Below are 22,285 nucleotides of genomic sequence, written 5' to 3'. Positions count from 1 at the left end.
TAATCCACAAATGTTAGAAGAATGTTCTGTCTGCTCCAATTACTTCACTTTTTCTTCCATATCACAAGCCTCAAAAACATGAAAGTATGAAACCATGACAACAGCTTTTTGTTTGGGGGGTGGGGGTGGTTTGGTGGTTTTTTGTTGTGATTTTTTTTTTTGAAGAAAAGGATACAAGAAAAGATGGAAGACTACAGTATGTGGTGAAGGAAGAATCATCACCTCTAAAGCGACAGCAGGACTTTGGCCAAGAAATTTTAATCAGTAAGCATGTAAGGACTCAAACCGACACAGAACCCAGAGCTGCAATTTCATTGGGTATTTTCCCCTTCACTGATTTATAACTCTGCATTTACATGTTCTGGATGGCTTGCATTCAGTGGGACAGAGGTAGTGATGGGAACAAGATTCCTTCCCTAAAGATTCCAAATAAATGAAACCTGGTAAGCACGGCCCCAAGGAAGGGCGAGTGCAACCAGTGGAGGACCTGCCAACTGGGAAAGGACAGGAGCACAAGCACAGACAGTAAGCTGCTTTCCCATACCCAGACTGATAAACAAAATGTTACGTAAAGGTGCTGGACAAGAATTGAGCAAGTAACAAAACCTCTGTGGCCTCTGCAATACGTACTTCATGCCAGGTTGTGCAAAGGATAGGACCATACCTTTGCTGCACAATTGTGGTGATCAAAACATTACATTATTTGCAGTACTGCCAGAAGTTCCAGTGTGTAACTAGCTAGCATGGTTATACTGATAGTTTTAATAGCTACATAAAGTCAGTCACCCATAAAAAAAAAAAAAAGACTGGTATTTGCAGACAATTGCTTTATCCAGTTAATTCTTCAGACTTGTCCCATCTTTGCTATTTGTGACTAGGCCAACTTCTCTGTCCTAAGGGGATTAAACTGTTAAAGTTCCTTCCTCTTTGCTCACTGAGTAATTAAAAAAAATATCAAAACAACACAACAGCAGGTTTTTATCTTACACTCCTGGAATATTATAATTTCTTACCAGAGTGTTCATTCAAAGGAAACCGCCTGCAACACTTATAAAAAGGTTGCAACTCTTGGACTAGGAGGGATGGTTGAAACTAGGTCATCTGAATATAATTTGAGTGCTATAAACCAATCATTGAATAAAGTCAACACTTGGGGCTAGAGAGCAGCTCTCCTTACAACACCCCATTTCTCTTCTTAAGAGGATCAGAGGTACAATGGTTTGTTTTATTGCAACACTGGTTAGCCAAATCCAATCCTTCCCATTCAGATATGATTTTTAAGAACCAAGGATTTTATGGTTTACTGCCAAATTTGGCAGACAATTTACTGATGAGATTCATGACCTTGGGATTGTTCTGGTACTTGGACATATTTGCTGGGTTCTGAGCAACATCTTGGAACGCAACCATAACTTCTGGATCCTGCAGGACAAAGAGCAAAAAATTAGGGCATTTATAAAACAAGTCTACAAATGTTAGTGGTTATTTGGTTCCAACACGAATCTAGTCTTGCTTTTAACATGGCAAGACTAGATTAGAGTTTTGGGTGAGAGGCCTCTAAAGAGAACCAAATGATATAGTACATGTTGTTAACACTGCATCAGTAAACACCAGAGTCATTACTGACCTTGTGACAGTAATAACTCAATGTGTGAGAAGGGGGAATAAGGTAAGAGTTCACAGGAACCAAACACAGCCACACGTACTGGATTATTTGTATTCAGGCATCTTCAAATGCATTTTAAAGAAGGCAGGAGCTGTGTGTGGCATGCCTGATAGGATAACCCTCCGAGCAACAGCTGCTGCTCATCACTTTCAACCCTTTTCCTTCTAGCAGCAGAAACTTTAATCTGCTGAACTGTGAGCAGATGATGTGGCAATGTTTGGCTTTTAAAAATGCATCTAATTCTCAGTTGTTCCCCACCTCCTCTGAGAAATCATGCTTGGAAGAGAACCTTGTTATCTCTCACCACACTACTGTGTTGCAGTTGATAAATATACTCATATACACAATGAAGTCAGTGGTCAAAAAAATAACAACTTAATCTTCCCTACTTAGTATGAGAAGCATTAGTACTTTTTTTTTTTCTATACTTCTAGTACACCTTTGGCCTCCACTGAACTAGAACTGGTTTTACTCATTTTACATGTGTATGTTTTGAACAGTGCCCTTTAAGAATTAATCTGTATAGACCAATTTCACATCTCAGCCTGGAAAATGTTTCTATTATAACTTCTGCAAAGATTCAAAAGTCATCTTTAATTCAGCTGAAGTGCAAGCAGTTTATTACATCCAATACAAATCATCTGCATTATCTGTAATTTCATCTGCTGTTCTTCCTAGCACATTTAAGTAGTTTCACTGAAAGATACCATCTTCCCTAGGCTTCTAGCCCAATGCTACCACAGCTGTATTCTCTGGAAACCATCAAAAACCAACTGGTGTCCTCAGAGCTGCCTATGCTACACCACCACCATCCTGTATCTATTCTAGTATCAGACAGACAAAAGCTGTTTAACAAGTCTGATCCAAAATTGCATTTGGTAGGTGTGGACTCCACTGAAATCACCCACATGGTTGAGTCACTTTTTATACATGTTGGGAACCACAAGTCAAATCTTATCTTTTGTTAGAAGGATTTACAAGTGTTTCATCTCCCTCACAAAAGGGAATCTGCAAAGTCTAAGAAAAATAGGATGCTGAAGTTCAGAAAACAGACACTAGATATATTTTCTCCACTTTACAGGATTCCTATGCAAAGAAAAAAAGCAGACTTTCACAACCTCAAACTTCTTGTATTTTTTATTTCAAAACAGGGCATAAAACTATAAAGATTGTGTCATGTTATTAAACCTATGTTTTCACATGTATATGAATCCGGAACAAAAAGCTGAGTTAAGCTGAGTCACTGGTTTGTGTCAAAGCACACCTAAATGAAAGTTAAATATCCAATTTTATGCTATGTGTTTTATGGTTCTATGAATTCACAGCAAGTAAAATATTCTTTACTTGTGCAACTCCCTGGAAGCCCTCAACCTTAGACTGTCTTTATAAAAATGATTAACACATCCAAGGTTTCACACTGATGAGTAATATTATCAAAATAAAGTTTAAGACTAAGGATATCAACATTTCCATAGGGAAATATTTAGTACATAAGGCAGAATGGGAACCATTGTATAAATGGCATTAGTGAAACATTCAGTTTTGTAATGCTCTAGGTCTTTAGTTTCAGGAGGTTGAAAAATACTTTGAAGGAAAAAAGAATAGTGGTAACTTTTTCCAACTTACACATTTTGGTGGAAATCTGGGTCTAACATATGACTACATGTCAAATAAGGACTCCATACATTTGTCTTGCACATCACTCCTTTTGATAAGAACTTATATTTGACCCGTGACAGCTCTCCAAAACACAAACATCACCTTGTGTCCAGAGAAAGCAGTTGCACATGCAAGACAGGAAGTACCACAGAACCCTCCAGACAACCAAAACAGTAAAATAAGAGAAACACACACACAAAAATTTCAGCCAATTCCTCTGGAGACTAGAAAGCTCAGGGGCAAATGAGCTAAAACAACACGCATTAGAAGTCATTGCAAAATGTCACAACTGCTACCGTTAGGAAGCTATGAAAAGAAATGCAACAGAAGTTTTGCCACCCTGGAGTCTTTTTTATGTAAAAGACTAGTTATCAGCCACAATTAAAAAAAAGAAAAAGGAAATATCCTGAAGACAATATATCTTCAGGTAACAGAACCTGAAATCTTCATCAAGAAACAAGTTTTTATACTAGTTTGCAAAGATTCTTATCTTTATGCCAATGACGAGCAATGACTTCTATAAAGATGTCCATAGCCAACTGTATCTGGTTCTTTGGTTGCTTCTACAGATGACAAGCTGAAGTTGACAGCATGACTGGTTTTATCTAGCTCATGTTCAGGCACACACACTTGTAAGGTTTACTGAGATGTTAACAGACTCAGGCATATTTCAATATTAGCTCATGGAGAACAGTCTCAAAGATGAGATGATAGTCACTAAGTCTAAAGAGACTGAGAAGGAGGTCTTTACTCTCAAAATACTCCAGTTTCAGGAAGAACTGCTCACTATGAAAAGCTTCTATGTCCTGAGAGTTAAAATAGTATCTTAATATTAGCAATTTGGGAGAGATGTGTGTGATGCAGTATCTGCAGACTTTTTCCTAATACCTCAGATAACCTGTGTAAGAGCTGGCAGCTACCATTATCCATCAACATACTCCATAGCTGCACTGAGCAGTAACCAAGCAGCAGAAACTACTGTCTTTTAAGACTAGAGCTTACACTGCCAATTCAGAGAGGACCAGACCGTAGTCAGTTGGACATTTTAGGAAGAGGCAGCAGTGCAGACATAGGTAAAACACTGAATAATCATATCTAGATGTAAGGTTTGTACAAGGAGGTCAGCAAGAGACTCAAAGCTTTGCTGACAGGTTCTACATGTTAAAGCCTGCCTGCATTATCAGAAAAAACCACCAACACACATCCTTGCAACAGAGTCCTACAGTATGTTGGGGTATATATAATGAGCATGCAGTGGAGTCTTCTCACAAGGCATGTGGCAAGCGCTTAATATTTAGCTGAACCTCAAAGCTCTGTTTTTGGCAACTCCAATTTCAAATTCCTGTATTACAGCATAATTAGCCAGGTAGTGAATACAACTACAAGTCATGGGTTTTTTTTGGATTACTTGCATGCAAATCAACATTGCTGACTCTGGCAGCCTAAGGAAAGGTGTGTTCCCAAACACCAGCAACCATTAAGGGAACCCTTGAACTTTCACATGGAAAGTGATGCCACCTTTGCAATTACAGGGCATACCAAATAAAGGTCCCTTGTGATGCTGTTATTGAGATGGGGACCATAGCTGTTCAATAAGGTGAGAACAACACGTAACTCTAGTTTAACCACAGCAATCCAGAAAGAGCAACAAGACACTTTTATACTTGATCATATTAGTATGCAAATAGTACTATATAGCTCAGATTTTTCCTAGCCCACCTGCCCATAAAACTGATGTTGTCAGATATGTTCTATTTAATCTGCTGGAATACTTTTTTTGTGTAAAAGTAGGCATGACATGGAGCAATTAATCAACCCCACTGGGGAAGTAAGCTCTCTGAACATGAAAGTGCCAGATGCAGAACTATTCTGATACTACTTTGCTTCTGGCAAAAACCAAACACTTAATCCCCTAAGAGAAAGGCAATTATCATCTCAATATCATTGTAATAAATTGTGTTGCAACAATATTAACAATCATTTTTTGTTTGTGCGTAATTATCTTGCCACAATGTGTGTGCATTCAAAAAAGGAGCAAGTGATTATACTGTGTGGAAAATAATAACTCAAGAGACTCAAGAGATGAATAACACTGTATAGCACATAGTTTTGCCTATCATAAGCATGTATGGGTCTGGGGGGAGGGTGCACATCTTTAATTAAGCTCCCATCACAGCTTGAAAAATAGCTAACATTGATTCCAGACAGTCTGGTGCCACACTCACAAGGAGAGAATTTCACAACAGAAATAAGCAAGCTTCCCACTGCTATCCAGAAGGTCACATCTTTCTTCCTTCCCTTAGCTCACATGCACTGTTCTTCCCTCCTTCAGAACATTTAGCTTTGATTTTAACAAATACTCACCTGCATGGCTGCAAGGACTTCTGGATCACTGAGAATCTCATTGAGACCTGGCATACCTGCCATTCCTGGCATACCTCCAGGCATAGCCCCAGGAAATCCACCTGAAAACCCAAAAGAATGCATGATGAAAAACATTTATTCATCTATACAGGAGCCTGAGAGAGAGACCAAGACATACTTCCTTTGCCACACCTCTAAAGTAACATCTTCCATAAGGCTACAGCTGGTTCACTGAACAGAAAGCAGGGTCTTCACCTTCTCTTTCTGTGAAGGCCTACGTTTTATTTCATCCATGTTTTTAACCCAATTCAATAGGAGGCTTGTCATGAGTTCTAGCACCTTGTACACAGATGCAGTTATTTTTCTGGTTAAAGCAGATAGGTCTCAAGCCCAGGAACATAAGGAGTCTGAATGCCTGGGGTGAACAATTCAGGGCAAAAGCAGATCAGTAGTAGTATGTCCCAGGCACATTCCATGTTTGGCAAGAACTTGCGGTTTCCAGAAATTGTTCCCCCTTCCCCCCCCCCGCAAAATATATAAAAAAAAAAAATCTCTGAAACAAAACGCTTGAGGTTCTGTTTCTGAATCCTTAATCAGCAGCTACTCCAGCTGTGCTGAGCAGGGTACATACGGTCTTCATTTGGTTCCCCTGACAAGCTGATTGGGCTAGAGCATGCACACAGCCTACCTTGACTACATCTCGATCTTCCAAGAGCATTAGTACTTACTCTTGTTTCTTCCCCGTTTATTGCACCCAGAAATAACATTGAAAGCCTCATTTTTGTGGAACTGTTCAAGGACAGCTTTTCTAGAAGGTAAACTGCACTATGGCCTTTGAGAAACTATTCTGTTCAACAATAGTTTGCAACCAGCACAGAATTCCCTAGTATTCAATCCAAATTTTCAGCTTTAAAACTACTGTTCTTAAGCAGAATGGGTCCAAGGCACCCTGGGTAATTTAGAAAACATTTTTATACTAGTTTTGCAGCACATATTATTAAGCAAATACTGCACCTTTGTTTTCTCAGACCTAAATCCTTTCATTCCGTTATCCACCATTACTGATTTCTGTCTTCCCTACCATCAATCCCTACCCAGCATCAATCCTCTTTTAAGAGAAAGAATCCCATCCCTCTTCCCATTAGTTCTCAAACAGTTCTGTAGACAAGTGTGATTGGCTCTAAGACGGACCCGCTGCCGGCCAAGGCCAAGCCAATCAGTGATAGTGGTAGCACCTCTGTGATAACATATTTAAGAAGGAAAAAAAGTTGCAGGGCACACAGAAACAGCAGCCGGAGAGAAGAGTGAGAACATGTAAGAGAAACAACCCTGCAGAAACCAAGGTCAGTGAAGAAGGAGGGGAAGGAGGTGCCCCAGGCGCTAGAGCAGAGATTCCCCTCCAGCCCATGGTGTAGACCATGGTGAGGCAGGCTGTCGCCCTGCAGCCCAGGGAGGTCCACAGTGGAGCAGATATCCACCTGCAGCCCAGGGAGGACCCACGCCAGAGCAGGTGGGTGCCCGAAGGAGGCTGTGACCCTGTGGGAAGCCTGCACTGGCGCAGGCTCCTGGCAGGACCTGTGGCCCCATGGAGGAGGAGCCCACACTGGACCAGGTTTGCTGGTAGGACTTGTGACCCCAGGGGGGACCCACGCTGGAGCAGCATGCTCCTGAAAGACTGCACACTGTGGAAGGGACCCATGCTGGAGCAGTTTGTGAAGAACTGCAGCCCGTAGGAAGGACCCACGTTGGAGAAGTTTGTATAGGACTGTCTCTCGTGGGAGGGACCCCACACTAGAGCAGGGGATGAGTGTGATGAGTCCTGCCCCTGAAGAGGATGAAGCAGCAGAGACAAGGTGATGAACTGACCATAACCCCTGCTCCCCTGCACTGCTGGGGGGGGGTGGTGGTGGTGGTGGTGGTGTGTGTGTGTAGGTAGAGAATCCAGGAGTGAAGCTGTGCCTAGGAAGAAGAGAGGGGTGGAGGGAAGGTGTTTTGAGATTTGGTTTTATTTCTCATTACCCTGCTCTGGTTGATTGGCAATAAATTAAGTTAATTTTCCCCAAGTCAAGTCTGTTTTGCCCATGACAGTAATTGGCTGAGTGATCTCTCCCTGTCCTTATCTCAACCCACAAGCCCTTTGTTATATTTTCTCTCCCCTGCCCAGCTGAGGGGTGGGGGGATAGTGATAGAACAGCTTTGGTGGGCACTTGGCATCCAGCCAGGGTCAACCCACCACAACAAGTTCTAAACTTCCTAAAATATTTTTCTCTCTGTCTTGAGAACAAATGCTATAAAAACTATGGTTGTAATATTCCACATGGAAACAACAGCCACCTCTACTGCAGGTATTGGTGCTTAAAAATAAAATACCTGGGAAGCCACCTGGGAAACCACCAAACTGCGCTCCTCCTGCCTGTCGTCTTGCTTCTTCCTCCTGCAGATGAAAGCACATCATTCCACACAAAGCAATGGAACTGCAGCCTGTTTTCTACTGCTCAACTAGTTTTAGGAGAAAAAAAAAAAAATAATAGCTGAGACTCTTTCAGGCAGGTAGGCTTTTGCAACAAACAAAGCACTTCACTACATACAAAACCGCTGACAAGAAATAGCAGTGGCTACTTTTACTTTAGTATGTTTTTACTGAATATGAACTCTATGATTTGTTTTAGCTCCTCAACTTACATTTTTAGAACCAACTCCCACGCCCAACATATTAAAATATATCAGTAAAGCATGAAGAAAAAGCAAGCAAACTGTGTCAGGAAGCGAGGAAGAGAAGCAAAGTATTATCCTGAATTTAAAGCCTCCCACTTCGGGAGCTGTAAGTGAAAACTATTCTGGTACAGTCATACAATAACTGACTTCTTGAAATACAGGATTAGTAGAGATTCCAGAGCCTGTTTTTGTCATAAGCAATAAAAGCAGATGCAGTACAATGCCCTCTTCTTCAGATTTCATTATTGGTCAAGTAACCAAAACAGAAATCAACTCTCTAAAATTTTATTCTAAGACTTAAAACAAAAGTAATTCTTCTCTGCAATTCATTTTAACCAAAATAACTATGACACTTCAAATTATTAAGAAATATTAAAGCCTAAATATTCACCCTTTGCGCTCTCTCATGCTCCTCCCGTGCCTTCTTCACTCTTTCCATTCTTTCCTTGATTTCCTTTTCTTCACGCTTCCGCTCATATTTTCGGCGGTGCTCTGCAATCTTCTGAGCCTGTTACAATAGAATACCAAGATTTAATATACATTTCTAGCATATCACACAATGTATTTCAATACAAAATACATGTAAGCATAACCATCTGCTTTTACCACTTCTTAAAAACAAGATCTGACTTCAATTCCTAAAAGCCCCTTTGTTTTAGGAGCCATTTACTCCTTCCCCTCTATGGCAATCAGTTATTCATGTCTACTCAGCCCTAACTGGATTCATCAGAACATGCACTCTAGTATACTTTTTTGCTATAGAGCTCTGGGACTTCACCATAGTTAGAACTTAAATATGTTATCATTCCATATCCCTATGTGCTTTTATGCTGAAATATTAATTCCTCCAGGGCTAAAACCAGCAACTGCCCCAGAAAAGGGAATTTCCACTGGCACAACCAGGGGGAATTACAATTCCCCTTGCACACACACTTTTTGGATAATGTTACTGCTGTTCCAGATGTCTTTGCAGCATATACAGCTAGACATAAGCAGACCAAAGAATTCCTGAACCAAACCAAGACAGGGCTGGTGGGCAGAAAGTTTGCTTCCCATATGAGCTGCTTCTCAAGTCTATCAAATCTGCAGCCCCAACAGAAGAGAGTAGCTAGCAATGAACCCCCAAGGCTCCTCACTCAGTGTTCTGTTGTTACAACGAGCACTAACTGTAGCACCGCTTTCCTGAAAACGGAACATACCCTTATATAGCATTGCAAAAAACCATTCATGATTTCACAAATTGTGTATGATGGTTACCCTGTAACACTTCTGTGACTAAAAAACATAGCAAAATCAAGGTTCAAGAACAGAGATACTAACTACTACTACAAGGGATACTCTTCTATTCTTTCAGAATACTCTTTAAAGGAAGAAATGATTTTATAAGTAGTGAAGTTTCAATACAACTTATTTTAGCTAGGAGACAGGCATTCCATTCCACATCATTCTTGAAGTACATCTGCCAGAGAAAGCACACTGCAGGCAGCAAGACTGAATGATATTGAATGCAGTACACATTATCAGAACCTTATGTTACAGCCATTCAATAGTTCATTAAGAGAGAGGTAAGTGTTTTGGTTTGTTTTCTTTTTTTAAATGAAACATAAAGAGTTTTCAAAGTTTTGATTTTCATTGTTTCTAAGTATTTCTCAAAATTAACTAAGCATTTTTAGAATTTGACTCCGACTTCCAGCTGAAAGCGCTACAAACTAAAAAGTGCCAGGAAAGCTGCAAGTGAATAAATTAGGTGAACACATCATCTTCACTCATTAAAAATAAAAAAAAAAAATCACCCATTAAAAGATCATATGTTTTCCCTTGAGCTACATACACAAATTCCCATACAGTTGGCAACTACACATCAATATAGCACAAACATACTCTGCTATTTCTGTGCATGGGCAGATTAACTGGGAAATAAAAAGCTCCCTTTCAGCCAAGCATTAAATATACCTCTTATAAAAAAGGTTGAGACCTAAGACCTAATTACATTTACCATGGATCAATAGTCTCCAATACAGAAGACTAATAGGTTGCAAGATGGTTTCCATTGTTGTTTTGCTGGAGACAGTGTCTTCTACAAAGACATGGTAGGAAAACTGAAAGCTGAAGCTATTAGACACAGGAATGTTTATGCATGTGGTGGGTGAAGTTTGGCTGGCTCCCAGATGCTCACAAAGCCACTCTCTCACTCCCCCTTCTCAACAGGAGAGAAAATAAGATGGACACGCTCTGGTTTGAGCTGAAGACAGCGAGATCACTCATCCACTACCATCATGGACAATACAGACTCAACATGGGGAAGATTAATTTAATTTATTGCCACTTAAAAATACAGTAGGATGATGAGAAACAAAGACAAAACTAAAACCACCTTCTTCCTAAACCTCAACTTTGCTCCTTTGTTCCCCACTCTTTCACCTCCGCCCCACACCCCAAACAGCACAGGGGGATAGGGGCTGTGGTCAGCTCATAATGCTGCACCTCTGCCACTCCCTCCTCATCACACTTTTTTCCTGCTCCAGCATGGGGTTCCCCCCACAGGATAAAGTCCTTCACAAGCTGCTCCAGTGTGGGTCTTTCCCACAGGCTGCAGTTCTTTAAGAACTGCTCCAGCATGGGTCCTCCCCATAGGGTACGGTCCTTATGCAAGAGACTGTTCCAGCATGGGCCCCCATGGACTGCAGCTCCTGCCAGAAAACCAGCTTCTGCATGGGCTCCTCTCCTCTCCACAGGCCATAGTTTGTGCCAGGAGCCTGCTTCAGTGTCGACTCTCCATAGGCTGCAGCTTCCTTCAGGGCACATCCACTTGCTCTGGCATGGGGTCCTCTACAGGCTGCAGGTGGGTATCTACTCCACCATGGACCTCCATGGGCTCAAGGGGGACAACCTGCTTAACCATGGTCTTCTCCATGGACTGCAGAGGAATCTCTGCTCCCGCACCTGGAGCATCTCCTCCCCCTCCTTCTTCACTGATCTTGGTGTCTGCAGGGTTGCTTCTCTTATTTTTTTGTCTTTACTCCTCCCTCTCACAGTTGCTGTGCTGCATTTTTTAACCTTTCTTAAATAGGTTATCACAGAAGCACCACCGACATCACTGATGGCTCAGCTTTGGCCAGCAGTGGGTCTGTTTTAGAGCCACCTGGAACCGACTGTCTGACACAGGGGCAGCCCCATGTCTCTTCTTGCAAGAGGCCAGCCCTGCAGTCTCCACCTCCCCCCAACCTTGCCATGTGAACCCAATACAATGCAACTGCTGCAAGCTGTGGTCTGTCAACCACTTTAAAGGAATATGCAAAAGAGATGAAAAAAAGCCTGCTATCAACAGTCTTACGTTTGTTATACAAAAGTTCTTCCTTAGAAGAATGCTGGGGTCAACCGCTTGAGAAAAGCTGAAAACCAGTCTTAGAGATTACGCTGCCCTCATGGGGTAGACTAATGAAAGTACAAATCACAGCAAAGAATGTTTCCTTTGTAAAATGTGTTTAGGATGAAGCTTTGATCAATTCAGAAACATCTTGGAAAAATCCATTATCAGCATTCTCTTGCTCTTCTGAATGTTTTTAGTCTAGATTCTAAAATGCTGGCAAACTTCAACTGCTTCAGATTCTGCTGTTAAGATTTTAAAAAGGAACCTACTATTTCATAGTTCAGTTACATGCCCAGCCCCAGAGACTCAACTTCTCTACACACAGCCATAAACAGCTATGATTGAAGACAGAAGTATTTATAAACTCAGTCTGAAGTGTCAGATGACACATGAACACATTCCCACAAGACAATACATATTGGAAGAATTTGAAGGCAGCAATGTCACTTCAACAAATAGAGGAGTGACCACTATTATGAGTCCCCACTTACTCTTGGTTGCACCTCCTTCAGCATGGCGCTAGCATCTTCATCATAATCCAGTTTACAAGCTAATGCAAGATCATGAGCAGCCTCCTCCCAGTGACCCAGAAGTCTGGAATTCAGAAGACACCAACATTCAGAAGGAAAAAAACAAACTGAACTCTTGCAATTCTTCAAAATATTTACAACCATGCAGCATTGAGTATTTTTACCTGCAGCTATACAGACTTACAGAAGTTTGAATTTAATAATCATGATGTTTTCTGTAACCTGCACACTATGATGCCCTAATTAGGATACTTGCTTGCTTCATACCCTTACAATAACTTTCACTTGAAGTAACAATGAGGGGGACCCCCCCCCAATCAACCAGTGTCATTGTTTGCTATAAACAAGAAGGGTCTAACAGGGAGAAGGTACCCTACCTAAACACGTGAGGCACACTAAAATACTCTGCACCACTAGGCACATGTTCAGTGTAAAACTACACATTCAGTGTCCTGTACGGGTCTACACTACTACTACCTCAAGCTTAAGTGGACTCTTTACTCAGCACTCAAACATTCTAGCTAACTGGATGCACCATGTCTTAGCTGAAGAGGTCATACAAGCTACTGCGTGCACTTCTTCACTACTCATTTATACAAACTCTTGACAAATTTAAGAAAATGGCGGTATTCCTAAATGGTCAAAGCAATTCTGCTTACAGACAGCTGTTAATCCAAACTATGCTCCAGTCTTCTCACTCTCAGGTTCCATGACGTTTATTAAAACTGTAGAAATTAACAAACTACTCTCTGAACACTGTTTAAGATACATTTTTTTCTTTGGTAAGTGCTATTAGCACTTACTCCTTCCACTTTTATACAGACCATAAGAGGTGTCATTTTATTTTGGGGGAACTAATTTATTGTCATTTAAAAAAAAAAAAGTTGAAGTTTAGTTGGGGGGATGCACACTGGCCTAATGCCATTTTAAATAATTATGCTGTTTGCTTAATACCACTCTTCAGTTGCAACAAATGGTTCCCTTAATAACTAGGCAGTTTAATTTACTATGTGAAAGAGCTCTAGGATTTAATGAAATAAGGGCAGCAGAAAAATGTTTTTAGAATTATAGGTTAGTAAATAAAAACTGAACCAAGTGAAAACAAAACACGTCCAGACAACTAAAACCCAGTCCTAGAACTTTTAGCAAATGATTAGAAAATGATACACAGAACAGCAGTAAGCCATTAGAAGAGATGTTTAAAAAGAGAAGAAAAGACAGTGCCAGAAGGACTACTCAAACTGCCATCAATAAATCGCCATTATCCTCTCTTTCCTGTAAGCCATACACTCAGCACAATGGTTTCTTGGCTCATGGCTACTGCTCTCAGGTACAAAACAGACAGTTCAGAGACACAGAGAAGGGGAGAATGCATAAACAAAACTGTTCCCCCCCAAGTAAAGACAATATCAAGTACAGATGCAGTTCATTACCTATGTGCTTTCCCCCTCCATTTATAGGTCTGTGCCGAGTCAGGATTAATCTTGATGGCTCTGTCACAATCTCTAATGGCAGCATTTGGCTTCTGTAGTTTCACAAAAACACTGTGGGAACAAGAACATTTATTGTACATATTGAAATACCAAGTTACTAACTTAAGCTGGAAATAATTTTGGATGACTAACAGGCAAGCTAGCAAGATAATACATTGGAAGAGCTGAGTTTAAAAAGATTTCGTAGTGATAATGAAGTCACTGAAATTTAGTTCCACCCCCACCATTGTAGGTGAATCAGCAAAAGCATTCATCGTTCAGACTCAAACCTTGCCAGCAAGAATAACTTCAGTGTACAAGGAAAGGATGCATAAGTGCAAAGGACAGATCAGTTCCATAGTGTTTGGAGTCTACAGCCAACGGCAACTGGCAATTTCAACAAAACAATAATACTATGCATGCCATATTACACAGTCTTTAAAACAGTAAGACAAAGGAAGCACAAGTTATCATGCAAGCTACAAGGATCATGGCTAGAATCATCAGAAACTACAAAAGCAGATAGGAGATGAGTCATCAAAACTGAAAGAGGCAAAACATAACACAAACCCAGAAAGTAGCCCCAATCCCTTCTCAGTTAAGTGAAATAACTGCAAATTTTACAACACACAAGCATATCAGATTAACTAGTAGAGCAGTACTTTAGGAGGTTCACTCATTTCAAATTAAAAATCTCTGAAGGAAACACTAAAAAAAACATTCCTGAAATGACAACAGCACTTCATACTCAAGATACTCCAAGTCAGAACTTCTGTCCTTTTACATCTACTTGGAAACAACTTATCAGCAATTGGAGTGCCTGTAAGTAACTTCATCATTAAGCAAAGTCACACATTCTCTTCTAGAAACAGAGCTGGACAATACGTCAGGAAACCATCTCAAAGCTACACCCCACCAATGAGAGACATTCTGATGCTGCCAGCTGCCCAAAAACACAAACCCCCCAGAACCAAAACCAAAGTCCAGAGGAGCGGATTACACGCAGCACTTGATCAGCACTGCTGTTACGCTGCAGGTTTTACAATATCCTAATATACTGTTTGCTTATTTCTTCAGTAGACCAAGTTGAGGTAACTTTTAAACTTCTCCTAACACTCTTATTTTTCATTGCTAATCCCAGTCCTGAGAAGATCTGGCAACAACAACAGTCTATTAAGGCACACAAGTGGTATTACATGCAAAAGCTTTTTATATGGAAAGGAAAAAAAACCAGCAAGGCATGTACCAGCTAAGGTGTACTAGAATATAACACTAGTTAATCACATGAAAGTCATCAAAAGTTGAACTTTTAAATTATACCTTGCTATTCAAAAGATCCACTAAACTATAAATCATCCAGGGTTAGTGGGGGTTTTTTTGTGTAAAAGGAGGACAAAAAAAAAAATCTGTGGGAACTTCTGCTTCTGCAACCCATATGTGCCCAGCCTTCCTCAAGAATTAGGAAGATAAATATGTTTGTGCATTATTAAGTTAGGGTTACCACACATCAGATCTGACAGTGTTCCCAGTGCATCATCTGCAGTCTGGTAGATGTAATTAGCAGTCAGGTGGTTATTGAATGAGTTGAGAAATAGATGTGTCTTGTTCAAATGTAGGACTGTTGAACAGAAGAAGATCTACTTCACAGTGAATGAATTCATTTAGCAGGTACAACACGAAGACAGTTTACATGATCCACAATTAACTTTGCATCTAAACAGGACACAATTTCAATCATCATCTTAATCCCAGAATAAACTTCAGATTTTACAAATGTTTGTTATCCAACATTTTTCTAACTCAACATACCAAAAGCTCTATTACCATAATGCATTTTGGAACATCACTCTGTTACTTACTCTATTATCAAGATTCTTTATACAGCTGCTTCAGCAAATCTGGTTAATCACATATAAGAGAAAAACGTGTGAAGTGTACTTTTCTCTTTCCCTCATGTGGTTTAAGTTTACATAGATCCTCAAGTTGCCATTGTATTTAGGTTCCTTAAGGAAAATAACAGAACAGGCAGAAACATAAATCACTACCTTATAATGACTCACCTTGCCCTCTTGGCATACAAGATGGCCAAACAAGGATTCAGCTTGATAGCATCTGTGAACAAGTCGACAGCCTTCTGAAGTTCACCTAAATACGAGTATCAGTAAAGTTTCAATCATTACGCAATGAAATTACATCCAAATTGCCACACTTGCCTTACAGGGTGTTATGTCCCTAGGCACTTCTTAAATGGAACATTATCAACAAAGCAAAATCAATTTCTTCCTCTTGCTATGTTACTGAAGTAAGAAATCCAAAATTAATGCTGGAGGGGAGGAGAGACTTCTCCCAGTTAAATTTGTGCATTTAACTTTGTACGCAATCAAATAGGAAGTCACCTCCTCATCACACAGCTTTTCACTGCATTAAGACAAACCACTAGAGACACTAATCATAATACGTAGGGGAGTACTATAATGATCAATTTGTAATTAAGATGCTGCAGTACCTCATTCCCCCTGGCCCTGCCCAGAACTATAGCTACATTGGGAAGACAGTACTTAAAGAAGCCTTCATGTTCTAGATAGTTTTTGGGTATCCAGCAGGAAGTGGTTCTTCTCTTCCTTGAAAGCATTCAAAATGGTCCAAGATATTTATTTCCTTTTTTTAATAACGAGAACCAAACCTAATGTCCTTGAATATGTACTAAAAAAGTATCACCTTCACTTAGAGCATTTATTGCTTCAATCTTCTTCTCATTAGCTTGATCCATCATCTCTTCAGTTACCTAAGAAAATAAAGAAAATTAAAGACGCACACAAAACCCAAAAGCTGTAGAGTCCAAGCCAGAATTACCATGCCGAGACAGCACCAAAGAAGGGAGCTCCAGTTTTCTGATTCTAGAATCTTGTTTTTAATTTGCACTGAAATCATAGTTCAAAAAAAAACCCAAAAACAAAACAAAACAAATCCCCCAAAAACCAACCAACTTTGCTTTCAGCTTGAAGACATTAGCCACCATTATTTTTAGCTAGAAAATGCTCAAAAGATAAGTTGAATAATGGCAGATTTCTACATATCTAGTTTTCATGGGCATTTTGATACATTTTTTTGGTATTTTCTGAACTGATTTTCCTCACTGAACTTTGACAGACTCTAACCTCGAATAAGAAAAGACTGTGGTTTTAAGCCAGTAAGTTTTCTATTTAGGAGAAAGAGCCAAAGCAAAAGCTGGCTACTTAGCTAATACCGTACTCATCCCCCCTCAGCTGCTATCCTTGTCTAAACTCAAAACCTCTCCCTATCTTTCCTACTCCCACAGACATTGAAAACACCATGTTTACCTCCACATTTTCATCCCCCATTTCTTGAGGGTCATCATTGTCTGGTTCAATCACTCCCTCATTGTCAATTTCTGAGGGAAAAACAAAAAGCAAGATTAAGCTACATCTACAAACGTAGAGAGGATTTCCAGAATCATGTTCAAATTGGCAAAATGGGATAAAGTCATCTATTTTCCACACCTAAGTCACTCTCTTCACTTTCTGGTTCAGGTGATTTAACTGGCTCCTCTGGCTGTTCCTCTGCTTTGCCCTGAAAGAGAAATGTATTTGTAAGCATACATTATTTCTGACTGATATTCTATTCCCACTCTAATAAACAACAATGCATCAGAAAATGCAAAATTAATCTCCAAAACATCAGATTGCTCTACAGCTAAACTTTTATTTTTTGAAGATACAAATCTTCCTTTTTCCTCCTCTCAGATTAAGTCTATCATGCATGCAAATAATTCAGAGCCCAAATTCTGACCCATGAACGTCTATTATTGTCCTTCAAATTGTGTAATTTTATAATCAATCAACTCAGAACCAGTTTTGCCATGATTACTAACCAATCCCTCCAATCTTCCTGCCTTCCCTCACACATTCTCTGGATCAAAACCTCTCTCAATTTAAGACTATTAAGCTAAGGTTCTCTACCAGTGAACAATACACTGGTGTCAATGATTAAAATATTGTTTCTATTTGCCAAGGTCAGAGATTTTTGCCACTTATGCATACTTAGAATGCTTTTTCCAAATATTTTCCTACCAGCTTCTAACTACATTATCAATTTCCGCCGAATCCTGTAACTTAGCACATCCTGCTTTAATCACAGACATAAGCTGCTTGTCTTCATACTCAGTGTCACAGACTATACTCACTACATGCACACAATCCCTCCATACGGTTCTAACTAGCCAGTAATTCCAGCATCTTGTGTCTTTTTAAAAAAAAAAAAAAAAAAAAAAAAAAAAAGAATTCTACTTTTTCCAAAAGAATTTCAAGCTTGGGAAAATCCTGCTATAAATATCTACAAGCCAAACTTATTATTTCCCTTAAAACAAATAAAAAAAAAAGACAACAAAAACCTCTTCCACAATACTGCCTTAAAAAGTTGATAGTTCACCTGTTCATTATTTACCATGCTTGCTAATATTTCTTCTCATGCAAGGATTATAATTTAATCCACTATGACTACAGAAGAGGTGCATAAACAGACAACGTGAACATAAAAAAAGAAATCAAGACTTTGTTCAGCATTTGCATTGCACAGAACATCAGGCATTCAGGATTAGGGAAATGGAGCATGATAACACTTGAAATAAACTAGGAAGCCATCTGTAACAAGTCATCTACAATGTGCAATGGGCAGGCTTCAGACTGAACTGTCACACTCACTCACCCTAGCATATTCACCACCCTACTTGAGTGAAAATTGACAGCAATTTTTTCCCCTCCTCCTCCTCAGTAATTTTTGCAGAGTCCAAGTGTTAGTTTTCAATGATAAATTCTTCGTATCTCACCTTACTTGTCTCCTCTGTGGAGGTATTGGCTGGAGCAGGCGGTATTGTGCCTCCCATACTTTTCAGCAAAATAGAGAAGAGAAAAAACAAAACAGTAAGATTATCAAAATAGTGACATGTATTTTACTGATTCAAATCCTGCTGATAATCTCAGCTTTTTGTTGTGACACAAAACATGATGATCCAATTCACTGTAAAAGTAGCAAATAAAAAGCACGCATCCACCATGCTTTTCTCAGTGTAACACAATGCACACACTGTGTGTGTTGGCTCTTTCACCTAGAACTCCACTGTGACTTGTACTCACGCACATCATGTATCACCCACACACCCTTTCTCACAAGGAAAAGCTGCCTCCTTGGCTCAAATGGATTTTCTCCTTAAAAATGTAACTTATGTTTTAAGACAGAACTAAATATTATTTTTATAGGTGTTACTAAAATTAGAATTATTTTTGGAACAGAGGTCAAACAAGTGAAGAGAACCATAATGGCCTAAAATGCTTATGCAACTAAAATATTGCTGCCTAGAAAAAATTTCATTTCTCTTATGTATTGCAATATTCATGCCTTTCCTTAGCTACAAGTTAAGGAGCATTCTCCATATAGACAGCATTCTCTCAATATAGAATAAACTTCTATATTATATCAACTTTGGTTAGCAGCCAGAAATAGGCATAGACTAAATTCTCCAGCTGCTTCATATAATATCTAATCATACTTAATGGCAGGCTGCCACAAGGACTACCATTCCCATCTACTGATAGCTTTCAGTTGCTCTTGCCATATGCACTCCAAAGGGAAAAAGCCATTTCTATCAACTCAATAGGCTCGACCAACTCCTTGGGGCCCCACGCAACTGGTTAGACACGATACAGGGGAGAGAAGGAAGTGGGCAAACAGGAGTGGGCAGGAGGAACTGGAAGGGTGCAGGACCATCTGCTTTCAGGAATTACTGCAACATAAAACTATATCCTAGGGGTGAGATCCTACAGCTTCTAAAGTCAGGCTGCTGCAGTCCCCTTCTCGCCTTTTTCCTCCCTCCCGTCACCAGCACCATCTTACAGTCAGGCCCCAAACTAGCTGAACACAAACCTGGATGGGGTGGGACAGGACAGGGACAGGGATGAATTGGGGGAGAGAGGGTAGAAGAGGGAAGAGGAGGTGGCAGGACTGACAGGTCCTGGCACAAGACCCTAGAGCAAAAGGCAAGCAAAAAGCACTACATTGCCTCTAGCTTTCAAGGACAAAACTGTTGAGAAAAAATACCACAAGTTACAAAACTCGGCATCTTCTGAAACTACTGCAAACATCTAGATGTGTCCCTGGAATGTTGACGTTGCTTAATCTAAGTTATACTGCAAGGACTAAACAACTGCAGTTTGATAAATTGTTACAGAGCTAGGCAAAAAAACCCACAGTACATGTACTAGTAACTGTTCCTCCTAAAATTTTACTCTTGTAGGCTGACAATGGGGCACATAACTCTCTACCAGTCTGTAAGTATCAAAGTTTTCTCTAAGATTATAGGGACTGTCTAGGGAAGCCTTGGAACTTTTCTTATGCACAAAGGAAACTACAAATTCCAAAGCATTTTAGTAGTGCTAATAGCTAATATCCAAAGTAACACAATGCTCACAAGTTAAGATCCATCTCATGCTTGTTGACAGCACTTCTTTTTTTTTTAAATAAGACTCTCTGAAAACCTGGCTTACTGGAAAAAGACTGAGAACCCTCTAACTCAAAAAGGTCAGTAACATTTCCACCTTCCGATTATGTATTTAAGAACAGTTCACACACACACACAAAAAGCAGGAATCAAATTCTTGAGCAATTCCAAATTATCAGTCTCAAGATCAGCTGGTTTTAAGTCTGACATATTGAATCACCTCAAGGCTGAAACAGCTTGGTCAGTTTCCTCTGCCCTCTTCACATCCCCCCGAAAATCCATCAAAGCTTAGAACAGTCTATGAGATATGTTAAACTGATATATATGCATGTTTTACAATATGCTATTGCATGAACTGCCAAGGCTAAGCGGTTTCACTCCTAGTCCTTCATAATGTTTGTACAGTTATCCTCTTAGTTATCCTCTATTTAAACCAGAGTTACAATCCCAGAACAACTCAAAAGCAAGTTACGCTAAAACCCCTTAAACCAGTTATTTGATTACTATTAAATGCACAGCAAGGATACGTGCAAAGTTTGCAACGTACTTAACCTCAATGGTATACAGATACACAAGACTCTTGTAGGAAAAAGGCAGGTACTGAGCTATATAAATAGCGCATCTACACACAAAAAGACATTTTAAATTAAATTGCGCTAAAATGGAGTTGTGCAATTCCAGTAAGAACTCCTGGGAGCTGTCAGGACTCCACTGCAGCAATGACTCCATACTTCCACTCATCACAGTGATAAGAAGTGCTGCTTTTATGACTTGTTGAAAGAACTGCTATTTTTCTGCATCCACTTTCATCACTGACAGCAAAGTCATCTTCAGAGAGAAACTGGATTACCAGGAATTCAAAAGGGTCAAAATCTATTTGAGCACAACAACAACAAAAAAGGGCAAAAAGCCCTGCTCATCAGTTAGGGATTCTGTACTTTACTTTTAAGGACTGCTGTTGTTTCTTTGCTCAGTTGTAGGTTTTTGAAACACGTTCCCTTTAATGATACATTTCATAACAATTCAAGTAAAAATATTTGTTTTTTTATGCAATTATGAAAAAGCAGGCAAGACTAAAAGGGATGTTAAAACACTTTCCAAACATAATCATACACTAGCATACGTTTTCTATACAGAGAGCATCTATACAGAAATTAAATACAACAGCTAGACAGAATAAAGGTGCATGAAAACAGATGAGACTTAAGGTTTGTGATGCAATATTAATAGCTAGTCAGAAATAAAGCATCCCATTCTGGCTTTGAGCAGTTAGCATCATTTAAGTTAGAATCATTAGCTTTAAGGGGAGAAAAAAAAATATCAAATCAATCATGAGAATTTTAGTTGAAAAATTTAATGATGGATTTCAATATCATTTAGTCATTATTCTGTAATCACTCACAACATTACCTTGGTGACTAAACCTATGTCTTTTGGATTAATACAGATAAAGCCTGACAAGACATATAAGACTCATCTAGTTTATTTCCACCTGAAGCCAGGCCATGCTAAGTTTCAAGTAGTTTCCAAAGAGTGAGAAGACCCTATAAATGCACTTAGTAGTCCTACCGCAAACAGCGCTATTATGGAAGGGCAGAGGGGAACCCACCAGACTTCTAGACAGTTTGACATGAAAAGTAAATACCACTCCAAACATCCAAGTGTGTAATTTACCCAATATTTAGCTCAAATATGCAAGGAAAACCAGAAAACTTAGAAAGCTGTAGGAAGTTCTACTCTGAAATACTTCTTAACTTCTGAGATAGAGATATCCAGTGAAGATTTTACATGGAAAAAAACATTCCACAGCTCAAAAGCTAATTTTTATACTTATAATACAAGCAACCTCCTATTAACCAAATACAAACTCTAAAAATTAAACTGGAAGTTAGAGCCCTCCCCATTAACAGGGGGAAGATTAGAAATCAAATGATCGCTTTTCCATTCCCTAATGCTTTCTTTGGCCAAAAGAAGTGAGTGTTCTTCCTCTCCCTC

General features: G+C 39.6%; 1 protein-coding gene across 1 annotated transcript; it reads right to left on the bottom strand.

Annotated features, from left to right (window-relative positions):
• Positions 1 to 133: 133 nt before the first annotated feature.
• ST13 (suppression of tumorigenicity 13 (colon carcinoma) (Hsp70 interacting protein)) lies at positions 134 to 18,688 on the bottom strand. The gene is made up of 11 exons (XM_010563986.1): positions 18,623 to 18,688; positions 17,298 to 17,367; positions 17,118 to 17,188; positions 16,495 to 16,561; positions 15,837 to 15,921; positions 13,738 to 13,848; positions 12,266 to 12,368; positions 8,796 to 8,912; positions 8,060 to 8,123; positions 5,690 to 5,790; positions 134 to 1,422 (listed from the first exon to the last, which is right to left on the bottom strand). The coding sequence occupies exons 1-11, from the start codon at positions 18,677 to 18,679 to the stop codon at positions 1,294 to 1,296; spliced, it is 975 nt and encodes a 324-aa protein (XP_010562288.1). The 5' UTR covers positions 18,680 to 18,688; the 3' UTR covers positions 134 to 1,293.
• Positions 18,689 to 22,285: the final 3,597 nt, after the last annotated feature.

This window comes from Haliaeetus leucocephalus, unplaced genomic scaffold (assembly GCF_000737465.1).
Source record: "Haliaeetus leucocephalus isolate CR32 unplaced genomic scaffold, Haliaeetus_leucocephalus-4.0 Scaffold0, whole genome shotgun sequence".
In the NCBI taxonomy this organism is placed as follows: domain Eukaryota; kingdom Metazoa; phylum Chordata; class Aves; order Accipitriformes; family Accipitridae; genus Haliaeetus; species Haliaeetus leucocephalus.
This window is presented reverse-complemented; position numbering and strand designations above follow the sequence as displayed.

Excerpts from the sequence above, each read along its gene's own strand:
- ST13 (XM_010563986.1), bottom strand. The coding sequence starts at position 18,679 with ATGGGAGGCACAATACCGCCTGCTCCAGCCAATACCTCCACAGAGGAG. Across the intron at positions 8,124-8,795 it reads AGCATGAGAGAGCGCAAAGG|GAGGAAGAAGCAAGACGACA; the intron begins GTGAATATTTAG and ends TTTCATCTGCAG. Across the intron at positions 5,791-8,059 it reads TTTCCCAGGTGGCTTCCCAG|GTGGATTTCCTGGGGCTATG; the intron begins GTATTTTATTTT and ends TTGGGTTTTCAG.